Raw genomic sequence first — 15,948 nt, forward strand, 5'->3', positions numbered from 1 at the left:
AATTTTTCAGCTGTCAACTTTTAACTTTAACTAGTTAAAAAAAGATTAACTTTAACTTCTATAAAAGTATGTTAAAAGTAAAAAAAAAATGAAATCCAGCTTTCCCAGAGTTTTTCCTGACACAGTCACTCTCTAGGACTTGCATGGAATGATATTTCTTTATTGAAACACTAGGACTTGTTGCTTGAGAGAGGGAGAGTAGTGCGCCTTCCTATGAGAACTGGTCTCTTAAGAACTGCACGTCCCAGAGTTCCTTAGTTCATGCTGGCATTTTCTGTGCATTTGCAGAAGTCGATGGGGCAGCCAGGCAGCTGCAGGAGAGGGAACAAGCACAAGCAAGCAGAGACATTGATCCCAGTAAGAGTGGGAGCAAGCAGTGAGGGTGAAGCAGATGATGACTTTTTTAATTTTAATGAAGATCAGAACCAGCAGCCCAGGGCCCAAGAAGTTGAACATTACTTCTCATCTGTGAGAAACTTATTTGAGATGTCACCTACTATGAAAAAGCTTTTCATCCGTTATAACACAGGCATTCCTTCATCTGCCCATGTAGAGCAATCATTCAGTAGTGGGGGCTAAGTTTTGCAAGACAGAAGAGGAAAACTGTCAGATGTCAATTTTCAAATGCAGCTTTTGCTGAAATTCAATATGCATGTTTAAACTGTTTCTGCTATGCAACTGAACAGTTTTTTTCTCATTTAAACTGATTTTCTCATTTCAGTCTAATTTTGATGTTCAGACACTTTCATTATTTCTAATTCAGATGCATTTCATACCTTTTTGTTACCTTTTGAGCAATAAAAATTGTAACAACAGAGGTTTTCTGTGGAAACAGCCTTCATTTGTCACCTGGCTATGAATGTCTCCTTTCTGTTATTCTGGTATACCTATATGATGCATTAACTTTTACAAAGTACTTGACATGGAGAGGGTGAGAAGGATCTAACATTACATAGGTATTGGTAAATTGTTATTCTGAAAACTGTATGACAAGTATAACATTGTTTTTGGGTAAAGCAGGGTGAGTTCTGAGTAAATTAGTGTGCTTCTGTCCGCTTATGGAAAAGAAACCCACTCCTTGCATTTGAAAATGAAAAATGATGCTAAGAGGCAATTCACCACGTTTCACACATTTCTTATGAATCAACTTAACTTTTAACTAATCACTCTCTTTTTAACTTACCTTTTAACTAGTTGAAAGTGGAAATATTTAACTTTTAACTTAACTCACGTTAATTTTAAAGGCTGCTAACTTTTAACTTTAACTAGTTACAATTTTCATAAACATAACCCCTGCCTAGCCAAAATCAGTACCAAGAATGACCAGGTAGAAGATGTTGCCTTTTAACAAGGGCATGTAGACTTGTGCCTTTACCAAATCTTTGATGTTTTGAAATGCATTAGTTCTTGCCCCACCACCCCCAAAAGCCTGAGAAATACTGGACAGTCAGTATTTTTCACTCCTCCATAATATCTGCTACAGAATACTACTCTTTTGTAACCTTCCCCCACTCCTCTATTGCCACCTAAGTCTTTTCATTAGGTCACGAAAGCCTGAAAAAGTGGAAAAAATCTGTTAGGCCAGACTGCATTAGTTATAGCTAGCCCACCTCTCACATGAGTATCAATGAATCCACACGCTGCACGTCACTCCCCATCCAGCTACAGAATGGCCTGGTGTAAGTGGAAGGAAAAGAACACACAGCTAAAAACTGATTCTTTTTCTCTGTCTGTGTACAGTTCCTCAGCACTTCAAATGCTCAGCACCACATCCATAGCTCACTGCTTGTTGCTTTGCAGCTGGCAACTGAGACCAGAATTCAAAGATATTTAGATGCCTGAAGATGTGTATAGGTGTCTAGTGGGATCTACAAGAACACTTAAGCAGGTTTGGTGCCTAAATCTCATTGGTTTCAAGGAGAGTTCATTGTCTACCTTATATGGTTTGGTCAGCCCCCAAAATCTGGCTAGAGGCTGCTGTGATCAGCTCTACTGAAATCACCTAAGCCAGACAGGCAGAAGGACAAAGAGTTCAGCAGCTATTTTGTTCAAAGTTGCTTCTAGTCTGTGAGGCAGGAGTCACCTCCACTGGGCTCTCTCCTGGGGACTTTATTTCAGTTCCTTCCTGTTCCTTTTCTAAAATATCCATCATTTGAGAGTGGAGAGATGTGCTTTGCTTTTGGCCTGTGGATGTATATCATACAAATGGGCTTATTCTGTGTCAGGTTTCAAATGTGTTCATGACCTTTCTGGCTGGGTGGCTGGTGTTAACACTGCCTCGCTCTTTCTTAGAGCACGCATTTGCCTAGTGCCTGGACCTACAGCTCAGTAAAGGAAAAGCTGCTGGGGGAAACAAAAAAAAAAAAATGGATTGGCCATTCTACAGGAAGGGGGAGAGAAGGAAAAATAGACTGGAAAAGCAGAACTGTCAAGGGTTCTTATGGCCTTGCTGTACTGCCCAACAGACCACGCAGATGAGGGACCAGGGCCAGTCAGCTCCATTCTTCCCTGCTCCAAATTGGCTACAGTTTACTGCTGGCTGCCACCAGCAGCACTTCTTTCCCCTTTTGTCAGCACTAATGAATGTAAGAAGACTGGCCCTAAGCTCCCTGATCCAGCCTCACCCCCTGCCAGCTGATCCATGCATCCAGTCTCCAGGCATGGGGATCCTGTGACAGGAGTCTGCTGTCCCAGTGCAATCTAGCTCTGCACAACCTCTTCAGGATGAGCTGTTGAAGCCTTGGGCTCCTGGGGGCTTTGTGTGTAAGCAGGGCTCTGCTTTGCAAGGCTTTTCTGCCTGGCAGCTGCATTTGCTGCTGCTCCACGGAAGCCTGAATGTCAAAAGTTCCCAAATCTCCTGATCTTTCCAGGCTACCACTCTGTCATCGAAGCTGAGGGTCCCTCCACCCCAGCCTTGCAAGTCCCTACTGGACCATCTCCTCCATACCAACTCATCCCTCCCTCCATGCTGTCTCCACCCCATAGACCCCAACCTTGTCCCTGGAGGAGCAGGGCTGGTATACAGGATCTACAACCTGTTCTCCCTGGCTGGGCAGCACCCCTGCTCTGCTCTGCACTGGGGGCCAGCGGGGCAGGAGCAGAGCTGCTAGTGGCATGGGTTGTACCTGCAGTAGCCCTACCCCTCCACAGCACTACTGCTCCCCTCTCCAGGAGAGGCCAACAGTCCAGGGGAGGAGGAGAAGCCCCCCAACACCCTCTGTCAAGAGATTGCCCATGCTCACCCCAATTTTGGGAGCTGCACTTTCCTGCACTCCTCCGACCATCTCCTACATGCCTTAGCACTCACTCACACACAACTACCCACCTATATGCACATCTGGGACACCCTATCTGGTGTGGCTGGCACTGAGTCTAGCTGGCAACACAGCCAACAATGCCCTCATGTATGAGAAGAAAACTGTCCCTCACCATCGAGAGCTGAAAGTGACTCCCAGAAACAGGGAGTCTTTTTTTACTGGGTCTCTGAAAACCCCTCAGAGGAATATCCATGCTGAACATGACCCAAAACAACACCCAGTGCAACAGCCCCTCAGGCTCTGGATTTGCATGGGTTAGAGTGCAGGAAGAAATGGCCTCCTAGCAGTTATCTCCACATTTAAACCACCTGAACATCACCCTAGCACAGAGGTGGGCAATTATTTCGGCAGAGGGCCGCTTACCAAGTTTTGGCAAGCTGTAGATGGTTGCATGGGTAGTCCCGCCCCTTGGCAGGTGCCCCACCTCCTGGTAGCCATCTTGGGACTGAAAGTCCTGCCCCCTAACCCCTGACCTTTGCTACCAGAAGTCCCTCCCCTTGCCCCCAAAGTACTCCTTTCAGCAAGGGGTTTTGCTGTCTTGGAACCAAAAGAATGCCAAATTATATTCTAAAAAGTGAACATCTAAAACATTCATAGATTCATAGATGTCAGGGTCAGAAGGGACCTCAACAGATCATCGAATCTGACCCCCTGCCTGGGCAGGAAAGAGTGCTGGGGTCAGATGACCCCAGCCAGATACCTATCCAGCCTTCTCTTGAAGACCCCCAAGGTAGGGGAGAGCACCACCTCCCTTGGGAGCCCTTCATGAATTTGATTTCAAAAAATATTTTTGTCCTGGTCTACATGTGTTTGTATAGTATGCATAGAGGTGATTGTATATAATAGTGTAAAATGAAGTCTTACTCTTGTATATTGTAGAGAGGTGGGTGGGTATAGGTTTGTGGGGGGCTGTAGGTATGTGGGTACGTCAGGTGTGGGGGAGGGTGTGGGTGTGTCTGTGGGGGTGGATAGGTATGAGGGTATGGGTGGATGTGTGGATATGTGGGGTGTGGGTAGGTATGGGGTTTGTGGGGGAATGTGTGTGGGGGAGGGTGGCTGGGGTGTGTGAGAGGGTGTGGGTGTGGGGGTCTGCAGGTATGGCAGTGCAAGTGAGGGTGTGGATGTATGGTGGGGTGTGCATGTGGGGCTCACCCAATGAATGAACACACACACACACACACACACACACACACACACACCCAGGGTACTAGCGCCACCCCGTGGTAACTCAGGGTAAAACAGCATCTAATCTGGCTGCAGAGTTGCCTGAGGAAAAGAGCTGTGAAATAATGCCTTTTCAACCTATGTTCACTCCTTCTGGCCATGTTTCTTCCATGCATGCTCACTTTCTACCAATATTCAGCCAGTCACGATTTGCTAGATTCAGTGTCCAGAGAAAATAAATTTCTAAGTCATGTGTTTTTTGAGCACTTGTAGAAAATCACTTTTAAAGCCTCATCCATAGGTATACACGCTAAAAGCACTTGCAATCTCATCCAGCCAGTGAAACAGTACCGTGTGACCTGTCACAACCAAGCAACATAACTCAAAATTTTGACAACAGAGTCCTCACAAAGACCTGCCCTTGACCAAATCAGGGAATAAACGAGCCATTCAGTGCCATGTCTGCAGATGAACTGTGGATAACTAAGAAAATCAAGGGAACTGACACAGGCCACAAATATTCTCCCAGTGGAGAAAGAGATTCATGTTGATAATGCTGTGAAGTATTTGAGCCACTCTACAAATGTCCTAAGAGAGGAAAGAAATGGAAAGAAAAGTGGCAGGTTTCAGTGCTCCGAAGTAGTTTGAATTGCACTGAAAAAGAAACCTACCCACCGAACTAGATCCAGGCTGTCCAACTGGTGGCCCAAGGGGTTAAGACTGGAGGGTTTGTTGGCACAGCTGCCAGAGCCACTGCGTTGGTGCAGTTCCAGAACCCAGGGGGTAAATGCTGTTGCTACTTCCCCCTGGCACCTCCTTGATGCTGCCAAATTCAGGGTCTGCTAGTAACTCAGATCAGCAGCAAGGGAAAAGGGGAGCAAGTGGCAGCAGCAGTCAGTCCCTCGATTCCAGAGTTGCACAAGTTGGTGCCTCACTGCTAGAGGTAGGCCATCCAGCCCACAAGATGCCCCATGGGCTAGAACTCTGCAGTTTTTGGAATTGCTGGGATTTTCATCACAACAAAGCTGTTTTTGACCATCTCACTTCTAATGATGATCTTCGAGCAAGTGTCAGTGAAAGTGATGGGATTGGTGGAACACAAGGGAAAAAAGACAGAATTTTGCTCTTATGCAGTAAATCAGAATTAAGCAGAAACCAAACTGTTTTCACAGAAACCATCTCAGCTATGAGCGGTTACATCAGTGATTCTCAACTAGGGTGTCACAAGATCCATCTAAGAGTGCTGTAGGGTGCTGCATAATATTAGCACTGCTAGGTACGCAAACACCTACACATGATGCATAAGATAAATCTAGAGATTTCAAATACGAATCCACAGGGTCAAAAACACTGTGACCTGCTGTGGTCCTTCTGAGTTCTTTGCAACAAAAGAGTTGGTTTATTATTTTTCTGTAATCAAAAAAATGAGTGAAAGCTAAGAGTTGGCATTTTCTGAGGGGTGTTTTGAGTATAAAAACATTGAAAACCACTGTGTTACACAGACAATTCTCTTAGAGGGATACAGGCCCAGAAATGCATCATATTCAGCAGCCCAAAAGAATGCAGAGAATGCATTCAGAAGACAATCCAGGAGCCCAAATAAAGATCGTTGTCTAATAACTTCAAGTTTAGACTGTGTTTATTTTAAAAGGGGATTTGCAGAAGCTGATATAACAACTTGGTGCATTTTTTTTAAATTCCAGCACTGAAAACAGACATGTGCAGTGATAAACCCACTGATAAAAGCATGTAAATAAATTGAATTAGACCCTCAAAATGATGAACTTGATATAAAGATCTTGAGACGTCAAAAATCAAGCTAATTTGGGTGAATATGGTCATAGTTTTATGTTTTCCTCTGTAACTAGGAGTCACTTTCTTTTTTAATGAAAGCTTAGATCTTCATATAGTCACATGACTCCAACAGCTAGAACCTGATGGGAAAAAGCATTATTGCAAGACTAATAATAGAATTGCAAGAATGGGCAACACTGAATAGATTTGGCTCTGAATATTGTCACAGCATTTGCAGCTCTGACAAGACCTGAGCAGGGGAGCCAACACAGCCAAAGGGTGGAAATGGTTGGTTGGTTTTAATAGCTTGAGCTGGAAAAAATGCAAAGAGTGAACAAACAGCATGAATGGAAAAAGGAAAAGCAGATCTGCAAAAGCCCTGTAGTCTGGTGATACAGTGCCAAACCCTTGGTGTGGCTTCTGAACCTCACCTAATATCTGCATGGCCACTTGACCCCATCCCTGGCTCTGGGGTCAGGTCCAGAATGGCAATGTCTAGGCATCACTGAGTGGCATCATGGTGGTGTTGCCTCTGTGCAGGCCTTCCCCAGTTCCATAAAAAAGTGGTGTGTGCTCAAGCACCAAGAGAGTCTAAGAGATGGATTCTCTTGGTGTTTGGTAGAAGTGGTTAGAGGGGGTCATCATCAATCAGAGGAGAGTGGACAGTGCTCACCCTGGTTACTATAGGAGAGAATTCTTTGTACTCAGAGACACCACCCTCAATTCCTGGCCACCAATGGGCTCTTTTCAGAGCCCATTCACAGTCCATTACTGTTAGCAGCTGACAGCGAACCACACAAGAAACCACTGATGTCATGCTGAGCATGTCTACACAGCCTCCCCATAGAGCCTGGAAGTGCCTGAACACACACCAAGAAGGATGCCCAATACAGAGAGCTGAGAGCAGTGCTGGGGGGTATGCTCAGGACTTTTCTAACTACATTGCCTTGGTTTCCTAGAGGGACACCGAGTCGGAGTGGGTAGAGGTGGTGGGTGGAGACAAGCCCCTAGTGACGTTAGCCAAACAATGTTTCTTACTTTTTGGGAGACTCCATTTTATTGGCCATGACATTCCCAAAGTCCTGGGAACTTGTGTACCTGCTGTTGTCTCTAGGAGAGGAGCAGGGTGTGATGATGTAAGAAGAACCTTGAGGGCAATTCCATGTGCCAGCATAGCACCTTGTGCCTCAGCCTAGCATCAGTGGAGCTCTGCCCTGGCACAGCCATCTGTTTGCATGTTATCAGCTCCAGGACTGAGACCTAACACATTCAGAAAATGAACCCAGGATTGACTGGTTTGCTTTGCAAGACTGCAAGGGGCATCCCCTCAGACAAATTCCATATCAGGGGTGACATCTGCTTGCAGAAAAGCAAGCTGGCCATGTTTAATAATCCGCTTAGGTCTGCACCCATAAATCAAGATCTGTGTACATATCTATTAACATTTTGCAAATGTCTTAACAGAGAGTGGAAAAGCCACAACACTCCTCACGGGTTAATGCCATCTGCTTGGCTCAGCTCCCGCAGTGTCTGTTCTCAATATCAGGGATTCACAGAATGCAACTGGATTTTGGGCAGGACCTCCCACACTCAAGAAAACCCAAAGAACTTTGTGCAAAGCACATGAAAAATCCATTGCTGGCCACTGCTCTGTAGCAATCGCAGCACTCCTCTTCTAACTATGGTGCAGGCCATGCTGTGACTACTGCACAGGTAGCTGGGATGGTGAACGAAGACTGATAACGATCCCCATTGTAGCTATGACCCATACATTGGCTGGAGGTCGATATAGCTGGCAGCTGTAACATGCTGAGGGAGAACCCAGACACTGCCTTGGCCCTTAGAAACTGTGAGTGATGGAGAAGACTCCAGCACTTAATTACATCTAACTGCAGTGGGATGAGTCTTGGAATTCCCTGCTGAAGTCTGGATTTTTCTTCTGATCCAAAATGAAATGAGATTCTCTAAAGCTTCCAAAACAGAACTGCTTTGGCTGGGAGCCCCTGAATAAAGCTTACTGGAGCTTCATTAACTCCACCACTGCCTCCATCACACAGAAGTGCTTTTGCTGCTGTTCCTCAGTGGTGAGCAGCGGGAAAGTGGCAAGAAGCAGACCCACTTCATGCAGCAACTGCCAAGGCTTCTGAGGTTGGCTGTTGGCTGCAGTGGGCAGTCCTGCCACAGCAACTGCTCTGAGACCAAGCCCCAGGGATGCTACACTCCTAGGTCAGTGGGCTCTCAGGGCCCAGGGCTGTCTGCAGAGCAAAGCCCCCTCTGAGCAGCAGCTCTGCAAGTCAGTCCCACCCTGCAGCTAGGAACCTGGAAGCCCTTGCTCCACCTAAGGTGCATAGGGATCCCTCACTGCTGGTGCAGCACCAAGCCTGGCCCAAGAACTCCAGCTGGAGCAGGGTCTCATGGGCTCTGCAGCACAGAGTCTGGCAGCCCAGTGACCACTGGACAGGGGCAGTTTACATGACACAGCTGCCTCAGAGCTCTTCCCATGCAGCCAAGTGCCTTAGCAGCCCACCAGGTGAGCCAGCAGCAAACTGGGGGTCTTTTGCTAGCCCCCTGCTTGTGGGCTGATGAAAGATCATTGAAAAACAGATGTTTTTGTGGAGCATTTTGGCTTTGATGAACTAGCATTTGCTAATGAAATTGTGCTTGGCTGGAAATTTTCCAACCAGCTGTAAAAATGACCCTTTTTCAGGGGTCATTTTTTAAAACTAGCATCCCCTCCTCATATCATCAGGAACATCTTCCCCACAGTATGGTATAGCTCCCTGAACTCCCTGCGGACAGTCCTGCCAGGGGCAGAGAATGCCTCCACCTCATGAGACCTCAAGCCCAGAGACAAAGGGCAACACTGGCCCATAACCCTGTGAGCCCAAGCCCATCCTTCCCTTGTATGTGTGTTAAAAGAGATGCACAAGAACTATCCCACGCCGCAAGTGTTACTTACCGTAAAGAACCCTTTCCTTCTCCTCCTGCTCCCAACGTAAAAGCTGGCTCCCTTCATGGTCAAGGATGCAGGGAACGGTGTGTCCACCACCCTGGAAATGTTAAGATAAGAGGCCTGTGAATAAAAGGGAAGCTAATTTTATGGCATCCATGGATAACCAAAAAAGAAAAACACCCACTGGTCCTAGTCAGCCTAAGAGGATAATTACAATTATGGGCTTCAGGTAGTGGGAAGGGTTCACAGGTACCCCAGATTGATTCAGACCCATGATCCATCCAGTCCAACCTCCTCACCCTACCAGGGGTTAATGTCTATTCATATTTGGGGGTGTTGGTTATAGCCATGTTGGTCTAAGGACATAGGCAGACAAGGTTCTTTGGGGTAAAGTGATATCTTTTATTAGACCAGCTAAATAGCTGGAAAAAATTGTTCTTTACAACCTTTCAAGCACAAATACCCTTTGTCAGGCACAGGGAGAGTCTGCTGGAGCTTGTGTGCTCTCCTGGGTGGAACAAAAGCATAAGCCAATATGCAACATGCAGGTCTGTGAAAATGCAAATGTGTGGCAAGGAAGATCAGAGGGAATGGGAGTTAATAAGTACAAGACAGGTAGGAGAAAGAGGGAAATGTTGACCAGTGATAAAATGTAGCTGGTAAAATGATCTTCCCTGCAGCACATTTGCATTTTCACAGACCTGTTCATATTTGGCACACTAAGCCCTTAGACTCATAGACAACACCTTGTGGCATCGAGTTCCAGAGGTTAGTTCTGTGACGTGAATTAAAACAGTCCCTCTTTTTTACCCCAACCATGCTGCTGGCTCCCACAGGCTGCACTGGCTCAGCACAGGCCCCTGATGCAGGGTGTCTGAGGTCCTGGGAGCTGAGGCTGGCCCTGCTCACCAAAGGCCCTTCTCTCCATTTGTACTGCTTACACCTTACCCAGACTTTCCCTTCCCCTCCAGAGAAGACAACTGATCTGCAAGATTTTCCATGTCCCAACATGGATCACTCTTAAATGCCTCTTTCTAAAGCCTTCAAGCTGTTTCTCCTGAACCTTAAAGAAGCACGTTTAAAGCAGTTGGTGGTGAACCAAGAGAGCCAAGACGCCTACGGAGAGTCTGCAGCCAGGACTGGTGAGTTATACTGAGCATTTCTATGGCACCAGGGCCCTCTAGCCTGCCCCGTGCTGGCCACTGGGCAAACACTAGAGCTTGATCAATGGGTGTTTTCCTGAGGAGGACATTGGTGAAATCACTTGTAATAATAATAAATTAAAAAAACCCATATTTTGTTTAATCTAAAAGTTCACATTTTTGTTTCTCCCTGAAAAATTCCCCAAAACACCCTCTTTTCTCCATTTAGGAAAAAATATTTTGTTTCAACTTTTGTTATTCTCAGGGCAGTTTCCTCCCCTCACTCCTTTGCTCCTCATGCACCAGTCTAGCATAGGTGGGAACTGAGAGAAAATGGAAGTGCCACATCATTTCCAAAAGGAAATGTTTCATTTTTGGTCAAAACACTTTGCAAAAATATTTTTAAGTTTCAGTTGAAACAATGGTTAGCCAGTTTTCAGCCAGTGCTAGCACAGACCTGCAGTCAGCCTGCAGATGAAATAGAGCAACAACAGAGAAGCAGAATCTTCAGGGCATTGAACCAATTTTTTTTTCCCATTCCTCCAAGATCTTCCCACCCCCATCTCATATTGCCTGCCCCGCTGTGTCCTCTTGGCCAGCCCATAATAGATGCTTCCCTCTCCAAAGTAAAGGATGTGGTCTAGCCCAGCATAACGGGATGTCTGCCAGCTCTACAAAAAAATGTACCTTGGGATCCCAGTTGTAGGTCATCTGCAGTTCCCAGGCCTGAAGGAGACTTCTGTGGAAGTCTCTTTGAGGCAGGAAAGATGTTCCTATTAGCAAGAATCTTGGTACTTATGGGGAGGGAAGAGGACATGGTCTTAAGGAAATCTGGGCCTCCCATGATAATGCTAAGATGATCAGAGCTGCAGCAGGGCTCAGCCTCCTGGGGCCCGCTCCCAAGGATCTATTAGACTAATGATTTTCAACCAGGTGCTGTGGCACCATGGGGTGCCACAAGATCCTTGTAAGGGTGCTGAGAGGTGCCATGCAATGTTAGCTCTGTTAGGTATGCAAACAGCATTCCCAAGATAAACCTAGAGATTTCAAATGGGAATCCATGGTGTCACAAACATTGCCATGCTGTGGTCTTTCTGCATCCTTTGCAACAGAAGTGTTTTTTCATAGTCAAAAAAATGAAAGAAAGCTAAGAGCTGGCATTTTCTGAGCGGTGCCTTGAGTCTAAGGAGGTTGAGAAGCACACTGTCCTCTGTGAAGCACTGGAAATTATGCAGACTTGCTGCTCTGTTACTTGTGCCAGGGTGAAATGGCAGGAGTCCATGGGTATCACCAGAGCCTTTAGAAGGCCCAATATGAAGACCCTGGGCCCTCCCAACCAGCCCCTACATGAAGGAGATCTGTCTGAGCTGTACTCCTTATACATACATGTCAACAGGTATACTGCAGTCCACAGTAAGGGAGAAGGAATGTCCAGATACTGCCAAGACAAGAGTGTGCCACTGATTGTCCACCAAGGAGATGTCTCGGAAGGTGACCCGCGTCTGCCAGCCGTTGGATAGCTCCCTGCTCCAGAAAAGGAAGTGGAGTTTGTTCAGTGAGTACCTAAGTCCTACCAGCACCGGGCTGCTCTCCTCTCCCATCACGGTGAAGATGTATTCGTTTTTCTGAAAGACAAGCAAGAAAGTCTGGCATTACCATGTGGTTTGTGGAGAGTTGGAGTGTCCATGGCACACTATAAATAAACCCCTTGACTCTGATTTCACTGGAGGGCTGGGAGCCCATGGACTGGAAGAGCAGGGGAGGACTCAAAATGTGGGTTCTCCTACAGATTCCCCCTGTGATCTCTGCACTGAGTCCTATCTGAAATATAGGGATACCAACTCTTCCTTCCTCTCCCAACTTTATCTCCACTGCCGGGTTAGACTGTACGTTCCTTCGCAGGCAGGGAACATCTCTTCCTGTGTGTTTGGACAGGACCAAGCCCAGTTGGGCCTTGATGGTGACCTCTCAGAGCTGCAACAATATATCTAATATTAACGAAGGTAAAAAGAGGAGCAAAAAGCCATGCACAGCTCTGGATTCACACATGGACAGACCCACTGAGTAAGAAGGTGGCATTTGTGCTGAACAGAGCAGGACTTTCAGAGCACAACTCTGCCTCTGTTTTCATGCCTTTGAGTAAAAGTCTCTTCTAAGCAGGCAAGACCTTCAGTCCAACAATGATTCATACCTTTATTTCTTGAGAAGAGTGACTGTGGTAGGGGGTCTACTATTCAGATGGACTGTCCTGGTCACCCATTCATCTGACATTCGTACATTCGTACATACGTCAGTCCATCACTACCTACTCCCATCCCTCTAATGACATATTCCTCATCTCCCAAGAGAGACTCATTTCATGTACAGCATGATCAGCACAGATGTGCTCCTGCAGGCATCCAACAGCGTGCTGGTGAAAGGCCTGACAAGCATGACCCTGCATTATGGATGCGGCTAGAGGCAGGAGCAGCAGATAACAGGGACTGGTTCAGGTGCTTACAGCCAAATCCTACTTGGGAACTCCCCACATCTTTGGACTGCTCCTATCCCAGGTTTGGGTTGTGCCCCACCTGAGAACAAGGAGTGTTTTCAAGTCAGATCTTGACTCCAACCATTCATTAAAATGGACGAGCGTCTCTTCATAGATGGATCTGCGTTTACCTTTCCTGGGACACTGAGGACTCTCAGGGTGACGATGATAGAGAATTCCTCCGGAAAGCGGTCACAGTGGAGAAAAATCCGAGAAGCTGGGAAGCAGAGGGACTGGGAGTGGGAAGCCAAGAGCTGGAATCCACGCACCCCCTGTACTTGGAGCATCCTAATCCCATTCCTCAGGCCACCAGCAGGAACCACCTCCGCGAGAAGATCCAGAGGGCGCAGGTCTGTGCCAGAGAAATCACGGAGCATGGTCACTGGCAGAGAGAGGCATGGGGTTTGCTATACCTTCTCAAAGGTAGGCTCATGCTTCCCTGTACATGATTACAGGAGGTGCCTTGCAGTGGGTCAGGATGCTCGAGAGTGAAAAATAATCAGGTATAATCAGTTGCATGATGATGCATGTTAACGAGTGCGTTAGCTGTGTGAGTGTGTTAGCTTTTCTGATTCAAGATGGCCACGTGCCTGATGCATGGCCTAACCACCAGCCACTTGTCTACTTATACACATCTTCTCCAGGGATACAATAGCCTATAAAGCCATCCTCCCCCCACCCACCAGGAACCCTGAAAGCAGCAATACGAGGCAGGAGAGAAAATCAGTGCTAACGTGTTTCAGATCTCCTTACAAATGATCTTATCACCTTTCTTCTCACTAAGCACTAGGGTGAGGATCTTCTTCAGCTCTAGCCATGCACCCTCAGGCCCAAACCCACTCGAAACTTCAACTGTCTGATCTGGAAAAAAAAAGGGGGATAAGAAGTCCACAATGGAAAGGGAGGTTCTTGAAAAGCAACAGCTTCCTGCTGTGCCCTGGGGACCAGCAACAGGCCTGGTCAGGATGGCAAGAGGGAGTTCTCATTTAGCAAGTCCTCTATGGGTCCTTGATGATGAGCTGAAGCTACTCAAGAGAAGGTATGCAAGCATCAGCTCTGCCTTAGGTGGCACATTGGTGAGGTCTGTGTGAGAAACAGTATGCCCAACTGATGAACCTAATATAGCACACACCCATCACCTCAGCTGCACTCTGCTCACTGAGGCATCTTACCTGGGACCCTTTCTGGCATCCCAAACCTACTGGGAACTTCAATAGTCTGATCTGGAAAAAAATGACCAGAGGAATATTTTCTTCTTCAGCCTTTGCCCCCCACCGTCAGACAATGGTAGGAGTTTCCTCCCCCTCAAGGAAGCAATGACAATGACCTTCATGGCAGGACACTCTTTGCTCAGTTCTGATCCATATCTCATAGCCCATCAGGCCAGTTTTGCATGGATGGTTGTTAGGTCTGGTATGTCCCAGAAGACCAGCACTCAAAATGGTTGAGGGAGTTCTCAGTAGCTCTGTGCTGCGTGCAACTTGTGCCATGATGAGATCAATCAGACACCTGCCCTTGGGGAACCCAAAATGAAACCCTGGCTTTGCTGTTCCCAAGACACCAGCCACAGTCACTTGAAAGGACATCTCCCGTCAGTGGGTCCCTCTCATCCACTAGAGGGCAACAGGCACCCAATAAATACAGCTACTAAACTGTATTAAAATTTTACGCAGTTAGACACATGGTATGAAGCGTCAGGGCTTAGGACCTGGGACACCTAAGAACAGGATCAGCCAAGCTTTTTAAATAGTCGCTAAAGTACAAACCATGCTGGCCAGGCATACGGCCATCCCAAGTTCTTGCCATCAAACCCTTTCTGCAGGATCACCCCTCTGTGTATGTGTGTAGACAGGACAGGCTTAGGGCAGGCTGAGAAGATGGGATTTGAAGTCAGATACAGTTTTAGACCAGAGACTCCCCAGAACCAGAATCAGAACCAGGCTCTAGATTGACCCTGGGTGGTGGGGAATGCTGGTCTGGATTTATTTTAGTGTTCAGTTCTGATGCCCAGTCAGCACCAGGGTTTGAGTGCAGAACCAACGGTCACAAGCCAATCCTGCAAGGGACTGATTCAAAGGAGTCAAAAGCTTGCAAAAAGTGCTTGTCAGAGACCCAGAATCCCAAACCAGGCTTCTGCAAGTGTCTGGGCTTAGCAAAGGTGTGGGGATTAGAATCCAGATGTCCCTGGAATTTGAAGCAGTCTGCATTTAAGGTTCCAGGTTTTTTGGATGATTATGCTCGCACACCCTCACTCACTCTCTCTCTCCCTCACAGACATACACAGATAGAGATACAGAATAGCCTTGTTAACTAATTAACAGCTCCTCTGAGAAGAAAGCAACCCACACAGGCCTCAGGGTATCACCAGGCTGAAAATATCATTTAGGAGAAAGCCTTTGATTGAGTACATCTGGGAAGCACAGACACCAGCCTGGCAGCTCTAAGACATAAAACACATGTCTGCAGTGTTTCAAACATACGCCAGTAATGCAGAATTATATCCATTTAACAGCGGTGGAAACACCCTCTGTTTGATGTCTTTGCAAATACTGCGCTGTGGGGCAACTGTGGAAGAGCCTGCATTGGCGCTGCTCGTGTTTAACCAGAATTGGCATCACTTCTATCCTTTTTTTTTTCTTTTTAATTGTACTTTGCTTTCCTGACAGCATTTTTTACCTGTATAACAAAGGTAAGGCAGACCTAGTGTTTATGCTGGTTGTACAGTTCAGGTACGCATCTCTGCCCAGAGGTATATAAGGGGGAATTGGACTATGCAGATAACTTGCCTGGCTTTAGTAGGTCCCATTTGTAAAAGTGGTTGTTAGTATTTACTATTTGTATTATTATATTTAATTATTATTTATAACTATATTATTTATCTACACCAGGCTAAAACAAGAAAATGTTTTCTATCCACTGTCAGTGGATCTCAGTCACTGACCAGGTTTATTAAAATCCATACAGTAAGGAGTTTTATGGCCTGGCTAGGGATGTCTGTCCTAAATATGTATAAGGCTTCTCCCCTCTGCCCTGTGTGATCATGAGCAT

General features: G+C 46.5%; 1 protein-coding gene across 3 annotated transcripts in view; it reads right to left on the reverse strand.

Annotated features, from left to right (window-relative positions):
* Positions 1–15,948, reverse strand: part of TSPEAR (thrombospondin type laminin G domain and EAR repeats) — a 90,638-nt gene that overhangs the window by 38,761 nt on the left and 35,929 nt on the right. For all 3 annotated transcript variants that reach the window (XM_014604568.3, XM_019489798.2, XM_059730792.1), the window contains exons 2-4: positions 13,032–13,252; positions 11,757–11,995; positions 9,235–9,325 (exon numbers count right to left, since the gene is read on the reverse strand). In XM_014604568.3, the coding sequence (XP_014460054.1) occupies positions 9,235–9,325; positions 11,757–11,995; positions 13,032–13,187 (486 nt within the window). In that variant the 5' untranslated portion in view covers positions 13,188–13,252. The remainder of the gene's footprint in view (positions 1–9,234; positions 9,326–11,756; positions 11,996–13,031; positions 13,253–15,948) is intronic.

The sequence above is a fragment of the Alligator mississippiensis genome, chromosome 7, assembly GCF_030867095.1.
Source record: "Alligator mississippiensis isolate rAllMis1 chromosome 7, rAllMis1, whole genome shotgun sequence".
Lineage (NCBI taxonomy): Eukaryota > Metazoa > Chordata > Crocodylia > Alligatoridae > Alligator > Alligator mississippiensis.